Source organism: Talpa europaea (assembly GCF_964194135.1).
Source record: "Talpa europaea genome assembly, chromosome: 13".
NCBI classification, from domain to species: domain Eukaryota; kingdom Metazoa; phylum Chordata; class Mammalia; order Eulipotyphla; family Talpidae; genus Talpa; species Talpa europaea.
In genome coordinates, this window is record NC_140080.1 from 28,690,025 (window position 1) to 28,710,096 (window position 20,072).

Consider the following 20,072-nt stretch of genomic DNA (forward strand, 5'->3'; position numbering starts at 1 on the left):
AAAAGCTGCCGGCAACTGCAGGGCGGGGATCCGGGACATCTTCCCCTCTTGACCCTAAGAGGGCCGGCTGTGGGCCCGGCGGGGCCGACGGAAGCCGCGTCCTGCCTCCTGCTCGCTCTCTTCAGCCCCGCTTGCTCGCTCTCACGATACGAGAAATTTGGGCACCCCTCCCCCCAAAGTGAAAGGTAGCCACCGACTGCCTTAGGATTTCCTGCTGCCGGCCAGGGCCAGCTGCGCGCCGTCGCCCGAGCGCTCAGACCTCACCCCCTCTCCCGCCTCACCCCTGCACCCCGCGTTGCCCCCTCCCGGCCCGCTGGAGCGAGCCCTTGCAGAGGCTGGTTCCCAGCTCGCTGCACCAGTCAGCTTTCTCGAGGGCCTTGCGGTCTCCTCCGGGGGCAGGGCTGGGGCGAAAACACTCCCCTCCCCGCTCGTTCTGCAGTGAGGGTGGGGTCTGCGCGCGGATCCGGAGGTGGTTAGTCCATCCCCCGAAACCCGACTCCCCCGCCCGCCTAAAAGGACCTTGAGAACTGGCTTAGAGACCTGGGACTCGGCCTGGCGAGCCCGGCTGCCAGTGCCTTCTGGAACTCAGCTCTGAGGCTGTGTATAAAGTCCTAGCCAGAACCTCCAGAGTCTGGAAAAATGCCTTCCGTCAGCCGGGCTCTAACCTGATACCCCCTCGGCCTCCTTTTGTAAAATAGGGTTTTGTTTGGAGGTGTTGGGGTTAGTGGGCAGGAAGTGACCTTTTTTCCAGTTGTTTACCTTTCGTCGAGTGCAGGAAAAAAGGAGTGAGAAAACTGCATTGCAATCCTCTGCACTTTTTTTAGTGTTTTTCTGGATTCAGCTACCCTGATTGAGACAAAATAGCTGGTATTAAGACCTAAATTGGCCGTTCAGGAAGTAACCTCAGCTTCGCCGTTTATAAAACCTTTGGTGAGGCATTTGGAAGTCATTGTTTTGGGCTTTGGTCAACTTACTATTGTGTCTATCCACAGTTTCTCACTCTTATCTTCTGTGGGTGTCAAGCAGTATCATTCTTCTAGGACTTCTGTTCATATCTGTTCATGGTGGCCTGATTTTTCTTGAGGTTGACTAAAAAGATCCATTCTTAGGTCGACTAATTTCAAAGTATAGTACGTGACAGTCGGCATATACATACGTACACATACACATATATATACTGCAGACTTTTTTTTTAATAAGGTGACAGTTTTTGAAAGGAGAGTTTCTCTTTGATACAAAAGTAGTCTTCTAGGGCCTCCCCGGTGGTGCAGTGGTTGAGCGCTGGGTTGCGAAGCTGCCCGCAGCCTCTGCGGCGCCAGTTCGATCCCCGGCTGCTCCCCGGCCACCGGAGGAGGGTCCCACATGGCGCGCAGACCTCTCCTGCTGCCCGCTGCTCCCCTCAGCAGTGTACTTCGGTCCTTCTGCCTGCTCTGCTCCCCGCTCTGGCTCTGGTGAATTCTCTCACCCTCCCTCGCTTCTGACTGTACCCAGTGCTTGTATGTATAAATAAATAATAAACAAACAAATAAATAAAAAGGCTTGCCTCTTTAAAAAAAAAAAAAAGTAGTCTTCTAAAACTTGAAAATAAGATTTCAGATTACCTCCCATGACAGAAATTCAATTAAAAAGTTGATGTCCATTGGTGCCCTGGTTTCTTACTGAGATTCTCTTAGTTCTGGGTGGAACACTTGTCACCATTGGTAGTTTTCCAAGAGTCCTCAGGTTACAAGAATTTGACTGTGACACATGTCGGAAGATAGCGTTGTATGGAGTCTCCCAGTCTGAGAGGAACACTTAGTCTTAGTGCAGAATCTTTAAAATAAGGAATGAAGGAAAATCTCACTGAGGCTTTAATTATTTAAAAGCCATTCCTAATTGAAGCTCATGGGATAAAGTATCTCTTCTGCCTAAAACTAGTTTCCAAAGTAAAAGTATTTCTGGTGTTTACACTGAGGGTTCTTTATATTTTGGGGTGTTCTTGGCTTTTTGTTCGTGTGTGACCGTGTTGCACAAGTAGCTGTGGTTAGGACTCACACAATCTTTGCAAGTTTTTCAGCAATAAAAGTGATTCTGTAAAAAGACTTTCTGCAATTAGGGTTAAAAAAAAGTGGCCCACCCTAGTGGCCCAAGGGGTTAAGCACCGCACTATGAAGTGGTCCACAGCCTCTGCAGCACGAGTTCGATCCCCAGCCAGCCAGGGAGATACCTACATGGTGCAGGAGACCTCTCCTGTTTTGCCTGCTGCTCCCCTCAGCAGTGTATTTCTGTCAGTCTGCCCGTTCTATTCCCCACTCTGTATCTGGTGAATCCTCTCACTCCCAGCATCGCTGGCCTGTACCACAGCTCTTGTATGCATAAATAAATAAATCTTTGGAGGGAAAAAGTGTTTTTCCAGTTGAGGGCATTCAGTATATATCAGCTCTTGAAGACCTATCTTAATGGTATTTGAAGCGGGGTGATTCCTAAGCCCTTTTGAATTCAAGATGATTTGAAGAGGTATTTAATAAGTATATATTTTTAATTATTTATTTATATATACTTTACATCATTGTTCATTTTTGTACAATGTTTGCTTTTTTTTTAAGATTTATTTCTATTTATTTATACAAGCACTGAGTACAGTCAGAAGCACTGGAGGGTGAGAGAATTCACCAGAGCCAGGGCGGGGAGCAGAGCAGGCAGAAGGACCGAAGTACACTGCTGAGGGGAGCAGCGGGCGGCAGGAGAGGTCTGCGCGCCCTGTGTGTCCCTCCTCTGGTGGCCGGGGAGCAGCTGGGGATCCAACCCGCACTGCAGAGGCTGCGGGCAGCTTCGCAACCCAGCGCTCAACTGCTGCGCCACCGGGGAGGCCCGGTATTTAATAAGTATATTATTTGGTGCATTTTTTTAAGTGGTGATTTATTCCAGCTCAGCATAAGAACAAGGAAATGATTTAGTTTATCTCTCAAAATAGATGGCGTATTATTCATAGGTGTTCTCTCTGACCTTAGTGATCTTAAAGTTCAACTTTGTAAATTACTACTTTGCATTTCTAGATTGCAAGAGGACCCACCTGTGGGTGTCAGTGGTGCACCATCTGAAAACAATATCATGCAGTGGAATGCAGTTATATTTGGGTGAGTTGACAGATACAGCTTGAGAAAAGCACTGTTAATGTATTGCTTATGTGCTTTCTAATTTAAAATTTCCTTATGCCTTTTCTTTGGTTTTCCTGAACTTGATCTTTTTTTCATTCACTCTTTTTAAATCAGGGTTGTAAACAGAATTATGCATTTCACTGGCTCACTTGTAAGAGTCTGTGTTAATAACTAGTGGAAAAATGAGCAAAGTTCGTCCTTGTAGAGTAAGGGGATTATATTAAAGTCAGGCTACTAAAGTTCCTCTTTGAGATCCTGAAAATGCCTTACAAGTAATAATTAAACTTGATGCTGCTATTCAAAAAAGACAAAATTAGGATATGGTGAAAGAAAAAAATCTGAGCAAAAGAAACTAGCTTTCTTTGTGACACATGTTATGTCTAGCCAATTTAAAATAGTAACTGCTCTGTTGAAAGCAGGATCCTTAAGTTTGATATCATAATTATCTTAGAGTATTAATTTCCATTGTGTTGGTATAAATTGAAAATAGGATTTCTCTTAAGAATATGCATAATAACAAAATGGTTGGTATTTATGAACTGAAATTCTTTTGTTCTAAGAATTATGGCAAATTGGTTTTGTTTTGGTTTTGGTTAAACCATCCTAAAAGGAACACTTAGAAAGTGAAAGTTGTCCTTTATGCCTGCATCTTTGAACACTGAATTAAGATGATATAAAACTAACAGTGTCTTCTAAACTCCATAAACCTCTTTCTATTTGAATTTATTCTTCCCACTCTTGAAAATCAGGGGGTGGGGGGGGACAAACAAAATGGAAAACTACTTTTAATTAGAGATCCTCTTGTTTTCAGACCAGAAGGGACACCCTTCGAAGATGGTAAGTCAGTCTCATGTTTTCTATAGTATTAAGAATCTGCTCTTAAGTAGGAAATTGTATCTACTTAAAATTATTTTCTGTTGTTAATAGATAATATTAAAACTAATGCCACTGAGAACTTAGAGTTTATGGAGGACTTTTTTCCCACATCACTCCATCACTTCCATTGCTGGTTCCTTCTGCGAATTTGATATTTTACTTTAGAACTATAAGCCAAGATGGTAGGGAGCGCCTATGTTGAGAATAGTTTAAATTTAGATGGCCTTTATAGCATGTTAAAAATGTGTCAGAGCTAAATACCAGATGGGTAATCTGTTTTGTTTTGTTTTTTTAACCTATACTGATAAGGTGTTGTGAAACATACACAGCAGCCGGTAGCTTCACATACATCAACCATCTAAGACTCATAAGTAGTTAATTTTTGCAGAATCCTTTGTATCTTAAATTCAGTATTTTCACCAGGAACCAAGAAAAGGGAAAACTAATTTTAATATGTATTTATAGTTGAGTTTATCAAATTGATTTTAACCAGGTAATAGGATTTTCCTAATTATAGTATAAATTTTTAAAAAAACTGTTAAACACCTTTATATTAATTATCAAATGGCTTCAGATCTAACCCATCAAGGATATCTGTACAAAGATAATGATCACAGAACTACCTGTAAGGAAATAACTAAGTGCCCCTTAAGAGAAATGGTTAAGCAGATTAATGATATATTATGCCCACATTATGTCTGAGGAAACAAAACAGTTGCATAATAATGTATAATACCACATTTTTACTAAGTATATACATTGAAATATGTGGAAAGGGCTATGTACTACTTTTATCAGTGGTTTCCTCTAGGTGGGGAATTGAAGGTAAGTACATGAGGACTTAGCTTTTTACTCTATATCAGGTACCAGTTTTTCATTAAAATGTCTTGGAAAAGTAGAAATTATTGATATTATTTAAATCTGACCCTTGAGTGTATATATATATATATATGTGTGTGTGTGTGTGTGTGTGTGTATTTAATATTCTGTTACGAAGTTGTAAGTATGCATAAAGCACTTCACCATACCAAATTGCACGATTGTCTGGAGAACAAGCTCTTCTGCATTGTTTGAGTTGCAGTCTTCATTTTATCATGGAACATTTTTGCTTGAAAAAATAAATGACAAACTCTGGTTTTTTTAGATGTGCAGATTTGGCAGACATTTCTCAAAAATTACCTAGGTGTGAACTGTTAGGACAAAGAAAATAACTGCAGTTCTGGTTGCTGCTGATAAAACAACAGCTTCCCAATACTTTAAGAAATCTCTGATGAAATCAGTAGGTGGTATTAACTGCTATGATTTCTTTTTGATGAAATATAATAATGAAATAATAGTATAACATTTAGAAGATTTGGATAGAAGACTTACGAACCAATATTTTCCATATGACAAAATTTTTTTTTAAGGTTTATTTATTAATGCATACAAGAGCTGGGGTACAGGCCAGAGGTGTGTGGGGTGAGACGATTCACCAGAGACAGTGGGGAACAGAACAGGCAGATTTACTGAAATACACTGCTGAGGGGAGCAGCAGGCAAGTTAGGAGAGGTCTGCTATGCCATGTGGGTCACCTCCCTGGCCAGCCAGGAAATCGAACTTATGCTGCAGTGGCTGCGGATAGCTTCATAGTGCTGCATCTTAACCCCTTGCGTCACCAGGGAGGCCCTCCATATGACAAATTAAAAATAACATGAACGAAAGATTTATGCAGTATGCAACAGATTTCAGTGAAGCTGATAGAAAAGCTAATTTGTATGGTTTTTAATTCTGCGTTGTCACTAGCCTTTAAAAATTTAGGATTTCTTTGATGTAATGTTAAGGTCTCTACAATTATATGTAAATATTCCTTCCTTTTTCAAAAACATTTATGTGAGGTCTGATTTTTTTTTTTCATGTGCCTCAGGCAAAGCAGTATATTACAACATTGAATGAAGAAGCAGTTAAGAGAATCCAGCTGTCTTAAGCCAGTCACTAATGAAAATTGCCAAAATGTTAAGCAGTGCTAGCCTGTTCACTACTTTGGGGGAAGGGTAGAATAGTTATTTCTCATTAAATATGCATTGTTAATACATAATGGGTTTACAGTTTGAATATTTTCTGAGTAATATTTTCTAATATAACTATCAGTAGGTATAGCCAGTGGTATACTAGTGGCAGCTTTTACCAGTTTTGTGAGAACAGATTTAAGATTTTGGGAATTTTTGTAATCTGGTTATTAGAATCAATTTTTTTTTAAAATATCTCTTTATGCCTACAAGAGCTGGGGTACAGGCCAGAGATACTGGGGGTGAGAGGATTCACCAGAGACAGAGTGGGGAACAGAACAGGCAGATTGACCGAAGTACATGGCTGAGGGGAGCAGCAGGTGAATCAGGGGAGGTCTGCTGCGCCATGTGAGTTTCTCCCTGGCGGGCTGGGCATTGAACTTGTGCTGCAGAGGCTGGGGATTGCTTCATAGTGCTGTGCATAACCCCTTGTGCCTCCAAGAAGGCCCTAGAGTCAGTATTTTTAAATGAAATTACATCTTCAGGGCCTCCCTGGTGGCCTAGGGGTTAAGTCTCAGTGCTACTACTGCCATAGCCCACTGTGATGGCTTGAGTTCGAGCCCCAGCCAGGGAGCTAACCCACATGGCAAACCTCTGCTGTTTCACCTGCTGCTCCCCTTAGCAGTATATTTCAGTAGATCTTCCTGTTCTGCTCCCCACTCTGTCTCTGGTGAATCTTCTTACCCCTAGCACCTCTGGCATGCACTCCAGTTCTTACATACAAAAATAAATGAAGCCTTAAAAAAATTATACCTTCAAAAGATAAATAGTAAACCTCATCAGTTTCTAATTTACTGCATTTTAATGTTATATATGGTATTCTTGATATTATTTTATTGTATCTCCACATTAGAAATACCATTAAATTTCATAAAGCAAATGCTATTGCATGCATCTCTTCCCACCATCACATTTAGTGGTTTCATATTAGAAGCTTGGCAGTGGTTGGAGTAAGAGTGTAACTGGGTCCTGAAACCCCATAACATAAAAAGGTTTTAAAATAGCTTTTCGTATTTGTGTGTGTTTGAAATTTTTATGTTGTATATTTTTGTAATTAAAATTAAAATGTAAGCTAAAAGAATATGTAAAAAAAAAATAAGGCCAACTTCACTAATAGTAGGTTACATAGTACCCTATTAATGTATTATAATGTGAAGTACAAATCACCTTTGATTTTGTTTGTAGCTTTGACACCCCCCCCCATCGCAAATTTCCAAAAGACAACAAAAATGTAAGGAGGTAGAGTTTGTATGCCAAATACATGATGATAAAATACAAAATATTATATTAAATATGGCTTCTAAGCTTGAAAAACTGAAGTGATGAGCTTAGAAATGAGGTTAAGGGCTTCTTGCCAGAAAGAAAAAGAAAAATACCGGATGGTGTCACTCATAAGCAGGACTCTAGAAAACTTAAATAAGAGACCAGGAAAAAGAATAACTATAAGAAAGTAAAAATCAAAATCAACAAACTATGAACCAGGGACACTCTGTGGGAGGTGGGGGTTGGGGAAAGGAGGGATTGGGTTCAAATTAAGGGGGTTGAATTGTATGGGGAATATAAAAATAAAATTTAAATTAAAAAAAAAGGGCTTCTTGTTTTGATTTTTATAAAACCAACATTGAAGAAATAAGGAATGAACTTGTAGAGACATATATATGTGCAAGTGCAAGGGATTGTAGTTGCATCACTTCTCCAACCTCTGGATACTTGAATGAATACAAAAGGAGTCTACAAAGAGAAACACAGACCTTAAATAGTGGTTATTTTTGTGAACTAGATTTGGAATTGGAGTTATTTGTACACTATGAGCTGATTGACTTTGTTACAAATGCATAATTTTTTAAATGCCTTCCATCTCTATTGACCATAAAATACTGACTCAGACTGATTAAATGTACTGTGTTGGCCTATAACTGAAGCAGACAGACTAACACTGATTCTTGAATGCAAAGCGAAGGGATTCCTATGGGGACAGAATAGAACTTTAACTTTACCACCCAAGCCTACTGAAATCGGAGTCCTTTGTCATGTAGTCACCCTCTCTCAGAATCCTTTGACACCCCTTTCTGAACTATAATAAACTGTTCTATATTCCACGTAAGCATTTGAAATTTGGGTAGCAAGGGCCAAATTGCCTTCTTAAAATGTGACATTCATTTATTTAATACTCTCACTGTGAACACGTGAAACATGCTTGTTCTCCAAGTGCTTACTGCTTTTTTGTGTTATTAGTCTAATATAGTATAAATGGAAGTACATTTACTTTATATGCAAAAACCAATATGGGGATGGGAATGCAGTGATGACAAGTTTAAAATGTGCTTGTTTTTACTATAACTGTTTTGGTTTGTTTCTATCTAGGTACTTTTAAACTAGTAATAGAATTTTCTGAAGAATACCCAAATAAACCGCCAACTGTTAGGTTTTTATCCAAAATGTTTCATCCAAATGGTAAGTAGCAGTTTATTAGACTTTGCAAATGATGGGGGTGGGGAGGAGTTGTTTCTTTACTTAAAGAACTTCCTTTCTTTTTGCTCTTCCTCGCTATTAAAACACTTCTTTGCTGCCCTGTATTCTTTCCATGTTAATATTAGACAGTTTTGAATTTTGCAGTTTTGAATTAAATTTGAAATAAAATTTTGACAACTTCTGATTTTATAGTAATATTATTTGTAAGAATGTGAAAGATAAGAAAAAATAATTGGTTGCTTAAGCTTTTTTTTAAGCTTTTAAAAAATTCAAATAAATGTTTATATACCATTTGGATATTTTATGTAAAGTTAAGTAATTTTTTAATGTACTGCAAACATTTTCCCTTACTGAATATTTTTTTGCATTATTCTTAGTGACTGTAAAATGTTGTTATATGAATTTACCATAATTTAGTGTCCAATTGATTTTCAGTTTGCAATTTTAAACAGTACTTTGAACACTCTTGAAATTAAATCTCAAATGTCCATGAACTTTTTTAGATTCCTCTTGAAAGTACCTTAATTGGGGTCGGGGAGGGAAGGAATCACATTAAATGAGTAGAAGTTATTAAAAAGAGCTTAAATATTTTGGAAAATAATTCTTTCAGATAGCAATTCATAACCAAGCAATAGAAGTGTAATATAGCAGCAAGAATTCAGAGAAGAACAAATTTGTTTGTAAAGGTTATTCAGTAATTTATGAAAAATAGTAATAAACTTCTAAAAATAAATATACAAGCAAGTAAAAAAGGGAAAATGAGGGCCTCCCTGGAGGCACAAGGGGTTAAGACACAACCTATGAAGCAATCCGCAGCCTCTGTAGCACAAGTTCGTTCCCTGGCCAGGGAGCTACCCACGTGGCGCAGCAGACCTCTCTTGTCTCGCACGCTGCCCCCCTTAGCAGTGTATTTCAGACAGTCTGCCTGTTCTGTGCCACTCTCTGTCTCTGGTGAATCCTCTCACCCCACACACCTCTGGCCTGTACCTTAGTTCCTGTATGCATAAATAAATAAATCTTTTTTAAAAAAGGAAAATGAATTAAAAGCCTGAAAAAACATACCACCATTGAATTATTCCATGGTGTTTTTACATAGTCAGTCACAAGAGGGAGGAAGGAAGAAGCCTCCCAAATGTTAAAGACATTTAAAACAGGGCCTGCCTCCCCGTTGGCGCAGCAGTTGAGCGCTGGGTTGCAAAGCTGCCCGCAGCCTCTGCAGCGCCGGTTCGATCCCCGGCTGCTCCCTGGCCACCAGAGGAGGGTCCCGCATGGCACGCAAACCTCTCCTGCTGCCCGCTGCTCCACTCAGCAGTGTACTTCTGTCCTTGTGCCTGCTCTGCTCCCCGCTCTGGCTCTGGTGAATTCTCTCACCCTCCCTCGCTTCTGACTATACCCAGTGCTTGTATAAATAAATAAATCTTTAAAAAAAAAAAAAAGACCTTTAAAACATCTTACCCACTTGATTTTTAGTTTTTGATGATGAAAAGGTAAAGGAAATAAGATCCTTCATAACTTATACATATCTACCACTTAGATTTGGTATTTAGTCTTACAACTGTTTCTTTTCTATTATGAAAATATATATATTAATTTTATATTACAGGTAACAAGGTAATTTATCAAGGGTATCTTTCTGCATCAATGAACATAGGGTATATAGATTATTTTTGGTGGCTACATTGGTATGTGTTGGTTATATGAATGTACCATTGTTTAACTAGTACCCTCTTTATGAGCCATAGGATAGTTTCCAATTTTTCAATTACATGCCCATATTATTTCTGCTGGAATAATTTCCAGGAGTGGAGTGGGTAAGTCAAAAAAGAAACTTTTTTTCCAAGAGTTTTACTTAACATTTAGAAATAAGGAGTAAAACTGATTTGCTATATGTGCTGTGTTAAAAAACTCTCAGCCTCCTGATGAATAAATGCAAAGACCTTAGTTTTAAGGTAAGTTTTTCTGTGAGACAAAAGGGTTCATTTACTTTCTGATGCTCAGAACTTCTGAGTAGTTAGGATTCAGCTTTTGTGGTAAAGATTTCTCTTAACTGTTATTAGATATGACCAAGTAAATATGTAACCAGTTTTAGTGTTGTCTTTGCAGTGTATGCTGATGGTAGCATATGTTTAGATATCCTTCAGAATAGATGGAGTCCAACATATGATGTATCTTCTATCCTAACATCAATTCAGGTATGTCTTAGAATGCATCGTGATTTTTCAAATATTCTGTGGGATATTTGCACTTTTAGGAGAATGTAAAGACTCAGTGATTAAACCTTCCTCACACCCACGTAACCATGGGAGAGCTTGTGTGAGGCAATGTGATGGCCAATACACTGTGGAAAGCATCACAGAGTGTAGACAGAAACACATGATTTTCAGATGACTAGTCTACTTTCTCACGAGTGACCACATATGATCAAATCCACAATCATTTTCCTGATCATAGATTAGTAATGTATTCTCACCAGTCAACTTTTATTTGTGCTCATGACTAGAGGTTGTAGAGAAAAATGGAAAATCTCCTTAAGAGACATAAAAATGACTTCTTCGAAAACCATAGGAACCTCAAGAAACTGAAGTGCAGAGAAACATTGGGTATAAGAAAATGTATTTACAAAAAGAAAAGTACAGTAGGTAACTATCAATATTTGCCAAAGCACTCTGCCACAGTATTTGAGACCTGACCCTGAACAACAATTTTGGTGGGGTGGAGTATGGGATGTTTCAGTTACATGGATTTGAGAGAAACAGAATAATTGGGTTTGTGACTCATTTCTGTTTTAATTCAGGTCATCTTACAAACATTTTGTATTTCATTCCCTTGATGTGCCATGCATGTGTTTTGTTGATTAAAGGGACTAAGATTCATTACCCAACCAAATTATTGTTTGCAAAATAACTAGAGGTTAACTTTGGAAAATGTTACTTGCTCAGCCAGTTATAGGTATTATATGTTAACCAAATCAAGCTGTTTATTTCCTGGTTAATAATCTCAGTGTGCAGAAGAATGCTGTTCTCTGAAATTAGAAGTCTTCATGTAGATTTTATATACACACACACGTAATCCTTTATTGAAATATGAAGTCTTAAGGCAATTTAAAAAATAATTGTTTGGGGAGCTCATATTCTCTAGCATTGGAAAACTGCATCAAGCCATTACTAAAACTATTTAGACCTAAAAATAAGACATGCTAATTTCTGTCATTTCTTTATTGAATAATTTCTGTTGTTTTGTATCAACATGTATGCACCATTATCTGACTCATGTTAACATAAAGAATCCCTCTGCAAATCTTTTTTCTTTTTCTCTTTACTTCTAGTCTCTGCTGGATGAACCGAATCCGAATAGTCCAGCCAATAGCCAGGCAGCACAGCTTTATCAGGAAAACAAACGGGAATATGAGAAAAGAGTTTCGGCCATTGTTGAACAAAGCTGGAATGATTCATAATAGACAACTGGTCTGTTAATCTTTTCATCATTGTTGTGTATAATTTACCTCTCAGTAGAAAGGCTAACAAATTTTAAGTGCCACAGGTTTTAAGGATTCTGCAGAAAAAAAAAGTCCTTCAGTTTAGAACCTACAAAGCTTGTGTATCTTGATTAATGTACTTTTTATTGCATGGTGTGAACTAAGTTATTGCTTACATAAATTTGTAATATATCCTGTTTGTATTTTTTTCCAAGTGTATAATGTTGGTGTGGAGTTTTCATGACAGAATATACACATTTTGTAAATCTGTACTTTTTTCAAATATTGAATGCCTTATTTTTGAATTCTTTAGATTTTTAAATTGGAGAAAAGCACTTAAAGTTTTTTATATATGAATATTACATGTAAAGCTGTTAAAATACATAACTTCAGTGCAAGAGACTTTGTCACTTATTTCCTTATCTGTGTAGGAGGGGTTAATAAGTCTCTAGCTCTCCATTAATTGATAGTTTCATTTCCAATTTCAAAAGAACAGATATTTTATCAAGAAATTCTTCAAATTTGATTCTAAACACCAATTATAATCTTGAACTTTGTTTTGACTATACCTATATTGGTTTCAGTTGAGCAATTGTAGACATAATTGGTTTGATTCTGTCCAACTCTGTATTTAGGGCACTCGTTACTGTTTCTTCATGCACTACTTACTGTTAAACTGTACCTTTTGCAATTTCACAATTTGCACCTCTACATGAGGAATTGGCACATCTACCATGAGCAGAGAACTGATGCAACTTACTTTGCTGCTTGATAGCACTTTAGAAGATTGATAATGAAAGTACAACCCATAAAAACATTTACCAAAAATCCATGCCCCACTATTAACACTGAATAAGAATTTGGTTGCATTGATTTGAACAAGGCAGATATTTGGGAGGAATCTTGGTGTAATTTAAATATTTGAAAAATACTGCCTTTTAATGCAATTGCATATCTGTTTATTCTGGGAAAATGTTTTAATATCAGGGCCTGCTGAATTGCTTTCTCTTGTGGAGATTTTTTTTTCTTATCTCCTAAGTTGTATAAAAGTTGTAACTGCATCGTAGTTTACTGGATAAACTTAAAACACAGTATTGTAGAAAGCTAATACAAAGCTATCTTATGCCTTCAAATAGTATAGAAAATGGAAAATATACAAGTAAATTCTGTTGAATCACCTGTGTAGTCTTTCTAGTAGTAAACAACAGCTATTTCAGTAACCCCAGGATTTTCTTGTCATATCCGTACTAATGTAAGAGTAAGCTAACAGCTTCTCTATCAGAAGACTGGTTTCTTTTTTATTGGAAGAGGAGGATAGCAGTATCTACAGCTTCTATTTATTAAGCATTGTTTAACATTGCAAAGATAAGTGCTGATGTTTCTCTTTAAAAGTTACTACTTGGCAATTTGGGGGGTAAGTGTACAAACTTAGGGAACTTTGACACAAATGAGTTCACTCACTGAAATCATGGCCAAAAAAAAAAAAAAAAAGATGCTTTATTTAAAGGGACTTTTGGTCATATTAAATGTATGATGCATTTCTATTCAACTCTAAAACAAATTATAGTTTCTACAGGCATTTACTACAGTGACGGACACTTAGATTAAATATACAGTAGCTGTGAGTCTTTCCTCTTCATTAAATGTTATTTGGATATTGCTTTAAAATCTATTTTTATCCTTAACCTGTTTTCCTTTCCCTATTTAAAATTGGAACAGTTATTCCAAGTATTGATTGATAATTATAAGGGAGTTATAATTTATTTTGCAGTGAAATCTAACTCCCTAAATTAAACACATGGGTAAAACTGACATCGCCTTTATATTCCCATTGAAAAAAAAATTTAGGAGTGTTCCATCTCTTGATTACTCCATTTTTTTAAGTCTTGGAACAGATTCCTATTTCTCTGGTTGAATTCCAGATGTAAAGCCTTCAGTTTACAAGCTTATGTCATACAAAAAGTATTTACTTTTAAATTCTAAGTATAAACTTAATGTATGGTATGGCATAATTAAGTTTGTTGTAATTTAAGGAAGTTTAACAAAATTGTAAAGTTTAAATTCATTTGTGATGCAGTTCCTCTATACTAGTACTCATCACACTCTGTGAAAGGCACTATTCTAAGCATTTTAACATATATTAATCTCATTTCAGACTCTCAGTAATCCAATGAGGTAGGCGGTGTTACATTACAGATGGGGAAATGAGGTACAGAAAGATTAAATGACTTGTCCAAGGTCAACCAGCTACTACATGATACAGCTGGGAGCTGAACCCAGGCAGTCTGGTCTTTGAACTAGTAACTACTATTCCTGTAGGAAATAAGGATTCATCCCCTTCCTAGAAATATTCTTGAGTCTATATACCCAGCCCCCCAAAATAAAGTCCCATGAATCCAAATAACTTTTAGAACTGATCTAAAAAATTCTTACTCATGTAGGTGGAAGGTAATGAAGAAGAAGGCTATTTAAGATGCCTTTTAATAAGTCTGTTTTATGCTTAAGAAAGAAGGTACCTGTCTTCATTTAATACTTTGGGACTCACAGCAGAAGTTAGAATTATGTCTAAGGTATTTTGAGCTCTCAATTCTCCCAAGTTTTAAGGGATACGGTTTTAATTTTTAGATCTTGATTGTAATTTATTATACTTACTTTCTTTTGCATCCAACAATGCAAAGTCCCAAAGGCATTTGTTATGTGGCGATTATAATAGAATCTGTCAGTAGTTCAAAAGCTACCTTGTGGAAGATGGTGGTCCTGTTAGTTCAGTTGTCATCTAGTTAGGGGAAAGTAAGTTATCAGATAAAGTTGTCAGATAAAGGGAAAGTAAGTTATCTTCAGTTTATTCTAGCATATGATGACACAGAACATAGGTACAGAAACAAAATTTTGTTGAAATAATTGTCCTTTACCCTTTGAAAAAGAAAACACAATGTCTGTGCCATTTTTCTTTGGCAAGTTCTCTTCCACCATCACTACACAACAGCTTTTATTAATTTTTTTAAGATTTAATTTATGCATACAGGCTAGAGGTGCAGGGGGTGAGAGGATTCACCAGAGACATAGTGGGGAACAGAACAGGCGGATCGACTGAAATACACTGTGAGGGGAGCAGTGGGCAAGTCAGGAGAGGTCTGCTGCGCCATGTGGGTAGATCCCTGGCCGGCCAGGGATTCGAACTTGTGCTACCAAAGCTGCAGATCGCTTGATACTGCTATGCTTAAGCCCTTGGGCCACCAGGGAGGCCCACTACACGACAGCTTTTAAAACAATTTTGTTAGTAATATCTTGAGGTTTTTAAGTTCACTGTTCATACATGGCATGGAGTAGGGCTTTTTTTCTATTGATAGTTGGGCCTAAAAGATGAATGTGATATGTCCTTAACAAATCTTGTTGGGTATGTGACTCAGCAACATTAGCTCCTTGCTAGTTGAAATCAAGAAATCCAGAAGGCAGGGTTCCAAGATTCTTTGGCATTTGAAAGGCTTATACTTGGGTGAGAAGCCTGCGTAGACTAACTTTCAGAAACTCTGCCATTTACTGAGTGCTAGATTTTGACCACATGATGCTTTTGTTTTGTCAGTGACTTCTAGAATGTTATCTTTGGAAAGACTATATTTAGTGTACATACTCTTCAACAAATAACCTTTTAGCAGTCTAACCAGCCAACTTCTCTAATGAAGTCTTTATATGTGATAGTCTTGGTGACAAGTATGATATTTCTACAGTCTTTTGTGGGGAGGACAGCTGATGTAGCCTTTCCTGGAAAAGGGATTCCTCAAGTGTTACTGGCTTGGGAGCATTTCTACAGAGGGCCATGCCCTATTTCTGAAAGGATCCCCTTGGGGTCCATCCACCTGATCCATTCAGTTAACATTTTCCCTGGAATGTTGGGAGGATTCTGTGGTGTCCTGAATGCTGCCAGAATACAAACATAAAAACAGTTCAGACAGACCTCTTAATGCTGCTTCCTGTCTGAAATCCAAAGGATAGTGTTTTCCCTCTTCCCTGCCCCCCTCTATAAACAAGGCCTTTTGCCAAGACTACCACAGCCTACCACTTGAATTAGACTAGCAGCACTTCTGAAGAGAATGTCAAATGAAGATACTTACAGCTCTGTGGCCCCTGTATAAAGCCTTTTTCCAAAAATTGTTGACGGTCTATGTTTTTGTGTTGGTGCCAATACAGAGACAGCAAGGAATAAGAAGCTGGTTGGCCTAGTTATCTACTGGGCAGAGAATAGCAGAATCCAGAGATGCCAACCCAATATCAACAGCTAATGACTTGGAATATCTCCAAAGAAAAGCTAGATTACTAAACTGGAGGTGCTATAGTGAGGTTAGGCTTCCAGGACTGTATCTGCACATGAGCAGAAGGTTGCCTTTAGATTGAAAACATCAGTCTCATGGAGGAAATATTTTACAAGCCAGAAAGATCAGTAAGGGCAGTAACACGGCCTGGGGGTGGTAGTTGATGAACCCATTTGTTCAGGGAAGAAGTTGCCCTCCCTGGCTTTTCTTAGCCCTTACAAGTTCTCTGACAGGGGCTGGGTATTTTGCACAGAGCAACTTTAGAACAAATCATAATCACCATGGCATTCTCTCAAGATGAAGTCTGAGGAATCAGGCTGTAAGTACCAAAGTCCTAAATACCAAAAACTGAAGCTTAGAACCAACCACTGGTGCCTGGGCAGGAGGCCAGTAGAACACAAGAGGACTTCCTGGGTCCAAGATCCAAATTCTCAGTACAATTAGCACTTTTCTGGGTCTTGTTATAAAAGTAGAACATAGTCATAAAAAAATTGGTAAACACAGAGAGGCAAAAGGAAGCATGAGTCACTGTCTCATCACCTGAGAAATTGAAAATAGCTTAAGGGGAAGTGGGGACTGCAGGTGTCGGTCCTAGCCCAACTATTCCCAGTCAGCTAGGGTCCACAATTCATACCCAGAGTATTAAGGAGTCTAGGTGTTCACAGGGTTAACTTGGGCAAGTCTTCCACTACACAGTCAATAATACCACAGCAAAGCCTCTGCTCACAGCATGTGCAAGCCCCAGCCATAGCAGGTAGTACTTGGCTCACGAAGTGCCAAATGTGGGAAGACTACAGTGAATTTCCAAGCTGTAGCCAGAATTGGCCACCTGCTGTCTCCTTTCCTCCATCTTGGAGGTTTTGCTTCTGCCCCCTCCAGAGCAGTGGCATTTGATTGGTTCTCCATTGTTCCGTGCCTGTTGAGTCAACATAACTACTGAATACTTAATGGGTGGCAACTCATATGTTAAGACTGGCTGGACAACTAAAATAGAAAAGGTCTGCCCTATTACAGCGCTGGGGGTGGAGCTTGGTCTGGTAGGTAATTGTGAAGTGCTCATTTTTCTCTTGTGTAAATTCAAGATAGTTGAAACATTTCATGTCTTCCCAGGTTTTCCTTAAAGGGAAAGCAGGGCAAGAATGAAGCAGTAAGGCTCCCCAAGTGCCAGGTACTTTCACACACATTAGCTTTTCCACTGAGTCCTCAATGAAGATTGAAATAAGCATCCCTACCTTGCAGATCCCCTACACTGAGGTGAACCAACTCAGGAGGAAGAAATACCTACCAATTCACACATAGGGATAAACATCCTTTGTATGAGAAAATGTCAAAGGAAAAAGAAAATGCAGCCCTAATGGGCATTCACAGCAAAACAAGGGATTTTTTTTCTTTTTTTTTTTTTAAAGATTTATTTATTTATTTATCCATTTATTTATTTATTTATACAAGCACTGGGTACAGTCAGAAGCACGGGAGGGTGAGAGAATTCACCAGAGCCAGAGCAGGGAGCAGAGCAGGCAGAAGGACCGAAGTACACTGCTGAGGGGAGCAGCGGGCGGCAGGAGAGGTCTGTGCGCCATGTGGGACCCTCCTCCAGTGGCCGGGGAGCAGCCGGGGATCGAACCGGTGCTGCAGAGGCTGCGGGCAGCTTCGCAACCCAGCGCTCAACCGCTGCGCCAACAGGGAGGCCCAAAACAAGGGATTTCTAACAAGTCATCACTAAGTTCAAGATTGACCACTGTACTGTTAATTGCCCCTTCACTAAACCAGGAGAGGACAAGACCTGCCTCAGGCTCCTAAAAACCTTCTCTCAGGCAACTGATATTGGAGGGCCATATTAAAGGATATTTTTAGTTCATTCACCTACTTTTCCTGGGCAGGGAAAGGGGGGTGGGACTTGGGCTGCGACCCGCCTGGGTTACTGTGAAGAGGCATCAAAGTCTGACAGCACTGTCAAAGGAAAAAGCTCTGGGTCACAAGTCCATGCCTAGAATAAGTAGTTAGCTCCATCTAATTGGAGTTTATAGTCTCACTTTTTACTATTTGATTTCCAAATGAATGTTCCAATGTAGTCACCCCACCTCTGGTGGCCCTCTTGTCTGCAGGCAAGGCTTATGGCACACCTCCATCTCTGGCAAAAGCACATGCAATGGATGGCCCCCACTGCTGGCAATGTGAGAAATCACTTCACATTTGGTTTTAAAATGAGCAGCTGCTAGCCCTGGGAGTTGTAACTTTTTTTTTAAAGATTTACTTTTATTTATTTATGCATACAAGAACTGGGGTGCAGGCCAGAGGTGTGGAAGTGAGAGGATTCACCAGAGACAAGAGTGGGGAGCAGAACAGGCAGATCTACTGAAATACACTGCTGAGGGGAGCAGCGGGCAAGACAGGAGAGGTCTGCTGCACCATGTGGGTCAGCTCCCTGGCCAGGGATCGAACTCGTGCCACTTCGGCTAGTGATAGCTTTATAGTGCTGAGGCTTAACCCCTTATATCACCAGGGAGGCCCAAAATGCTATTTATTTTAATGAAAAGCAAGCCAGGCGACATTTTTTTTTAAAGATTTATTTATTCATTTATTTATTTGTTTGTTTGTTTGTTTATTTATTTATACAAGCACTGGGTACAGCCAGAAGCGCGGGAGGGTGAGAGAATTCACCAGAGCCAGAGTGGGGAGCAGAACAGGCAGAAGGACCGAAGTACACTGCTGAGGGGAGCAGCGGGTGGCAGGAGAGGTCTGCGATCCATGTGGGACCCTTCTCCGGTGCCGGGGAGCAGCCGGGGATCGAACCAGTGCTGCAGAGGCTGCGGGCAGCTTCGCAACCCAGCGCTCAACCGCTGCGCCACCGGGAAGGCCCTCAGGCGACATTTTGTTTCTTCCCTGAAGATACGTATAGATAGATACATAGCTATAAATCCCTGTGAGGACAGAGATTATTTTTAGCATGCACTTATTTAAGGAAAAAATTCCCATATGACCAAAATCTGTTGCAGTTCTAAGACACTTTCCTCTTAAGATTTGTGTTCACTCTTCCTACAGAACTGAAAGGTGTCCCTGAACTAGTCAAGAGTGAGAGCTATGACTAGATGACAAGTCTCAGGCCTCGAAAGTTGACCATCTTCTTCCAGATATAAGGGTATCCGGCCTAGACTTTAGTACTGCACAGCTGGGGATAACCATGTTACCTGACATTTAGGGTATTACTTCAGTCAATAAAAAAATGCCCACCAGGGCCTCCCTGGTGGCGCAGCAGTTGAGCGCTGGGCTGCAAAGCTGCCCACAGCCACTGCAGCGCTGGTTCGATCCCCGGCCGTCAGCAAGGGTCCCACATGGTGCACAGACCTCTCCTGTAGCACCCGCTGCTCCCCTCAGCAGTGTACTTCGTTGGTCTGCCTGTTCTGCTCCCTGCTCTGGCTCTGCTGAATTCTGTCACCCTTCTGCGCTTCTGACTGTACCCAGTGCTTGTATGAATAAATAAATAAATCTTAAAAAAAAAAACTTGCTTTAAAAAAATGCATTTCAGATACGATAGTGTATATCTTCACTGTCATTCACTACAGGTAGCAAAGCATCAGAGGATGGGTGTTAATGCGATTCCTTCCTGTGCTCATGGAATAGATAAGCCGCAGGTCCAAACAGAGTCTGGAAAAGTCAAGAGGGAATCTTCCTCTGTGAAAGTAAAGAATTGATCAAGTGGGCCACAGACTCAAAAGAATGTTTCAAAAGCAATTTCCTGGATAACATGAAGTTG

The 20,072-nt window shown here is 39.5% G+C and overlaps 1 protein-coding gene across 1 annotated transcript in view; it reads left to right on the top strand.

Annotated features, from left to right (window-relative positions):
• Window positions 1–11,987, top strand: part of UBE2B (ubiquitin conjugating enzyme E2 B) — a gene marked incomplete at both ends in the record, with an annotated part of 12,404 nt that extends 417 nt beyond the window's left edge. The window contains 5 exons of the mRNA XM_084252616.1: window positions 3,036–3,116; window positions 3,949–3,974; window positions 8,426–8,515; window positions 10,637–10,725; window positions 11,859–11,987. Coding sequence (XP_084108742.1) covers window positions 3,036–3,116; window positions 3,949–3,974; window positions 8,426–8,515; window positions 10,637–10,725; window positions 11,859–11,987 — 415 coding nt within the window. The remainder of the gene's footprint in view (window positions 1–3,035; window positions 3,117–3,948; window positions 3,975–8,425; window positions 8,516–10,636; window positions 10,726–11,858) is intronic.
• Window positions 11,988–20,072: the final 8,085 nt, after the last annotated feature.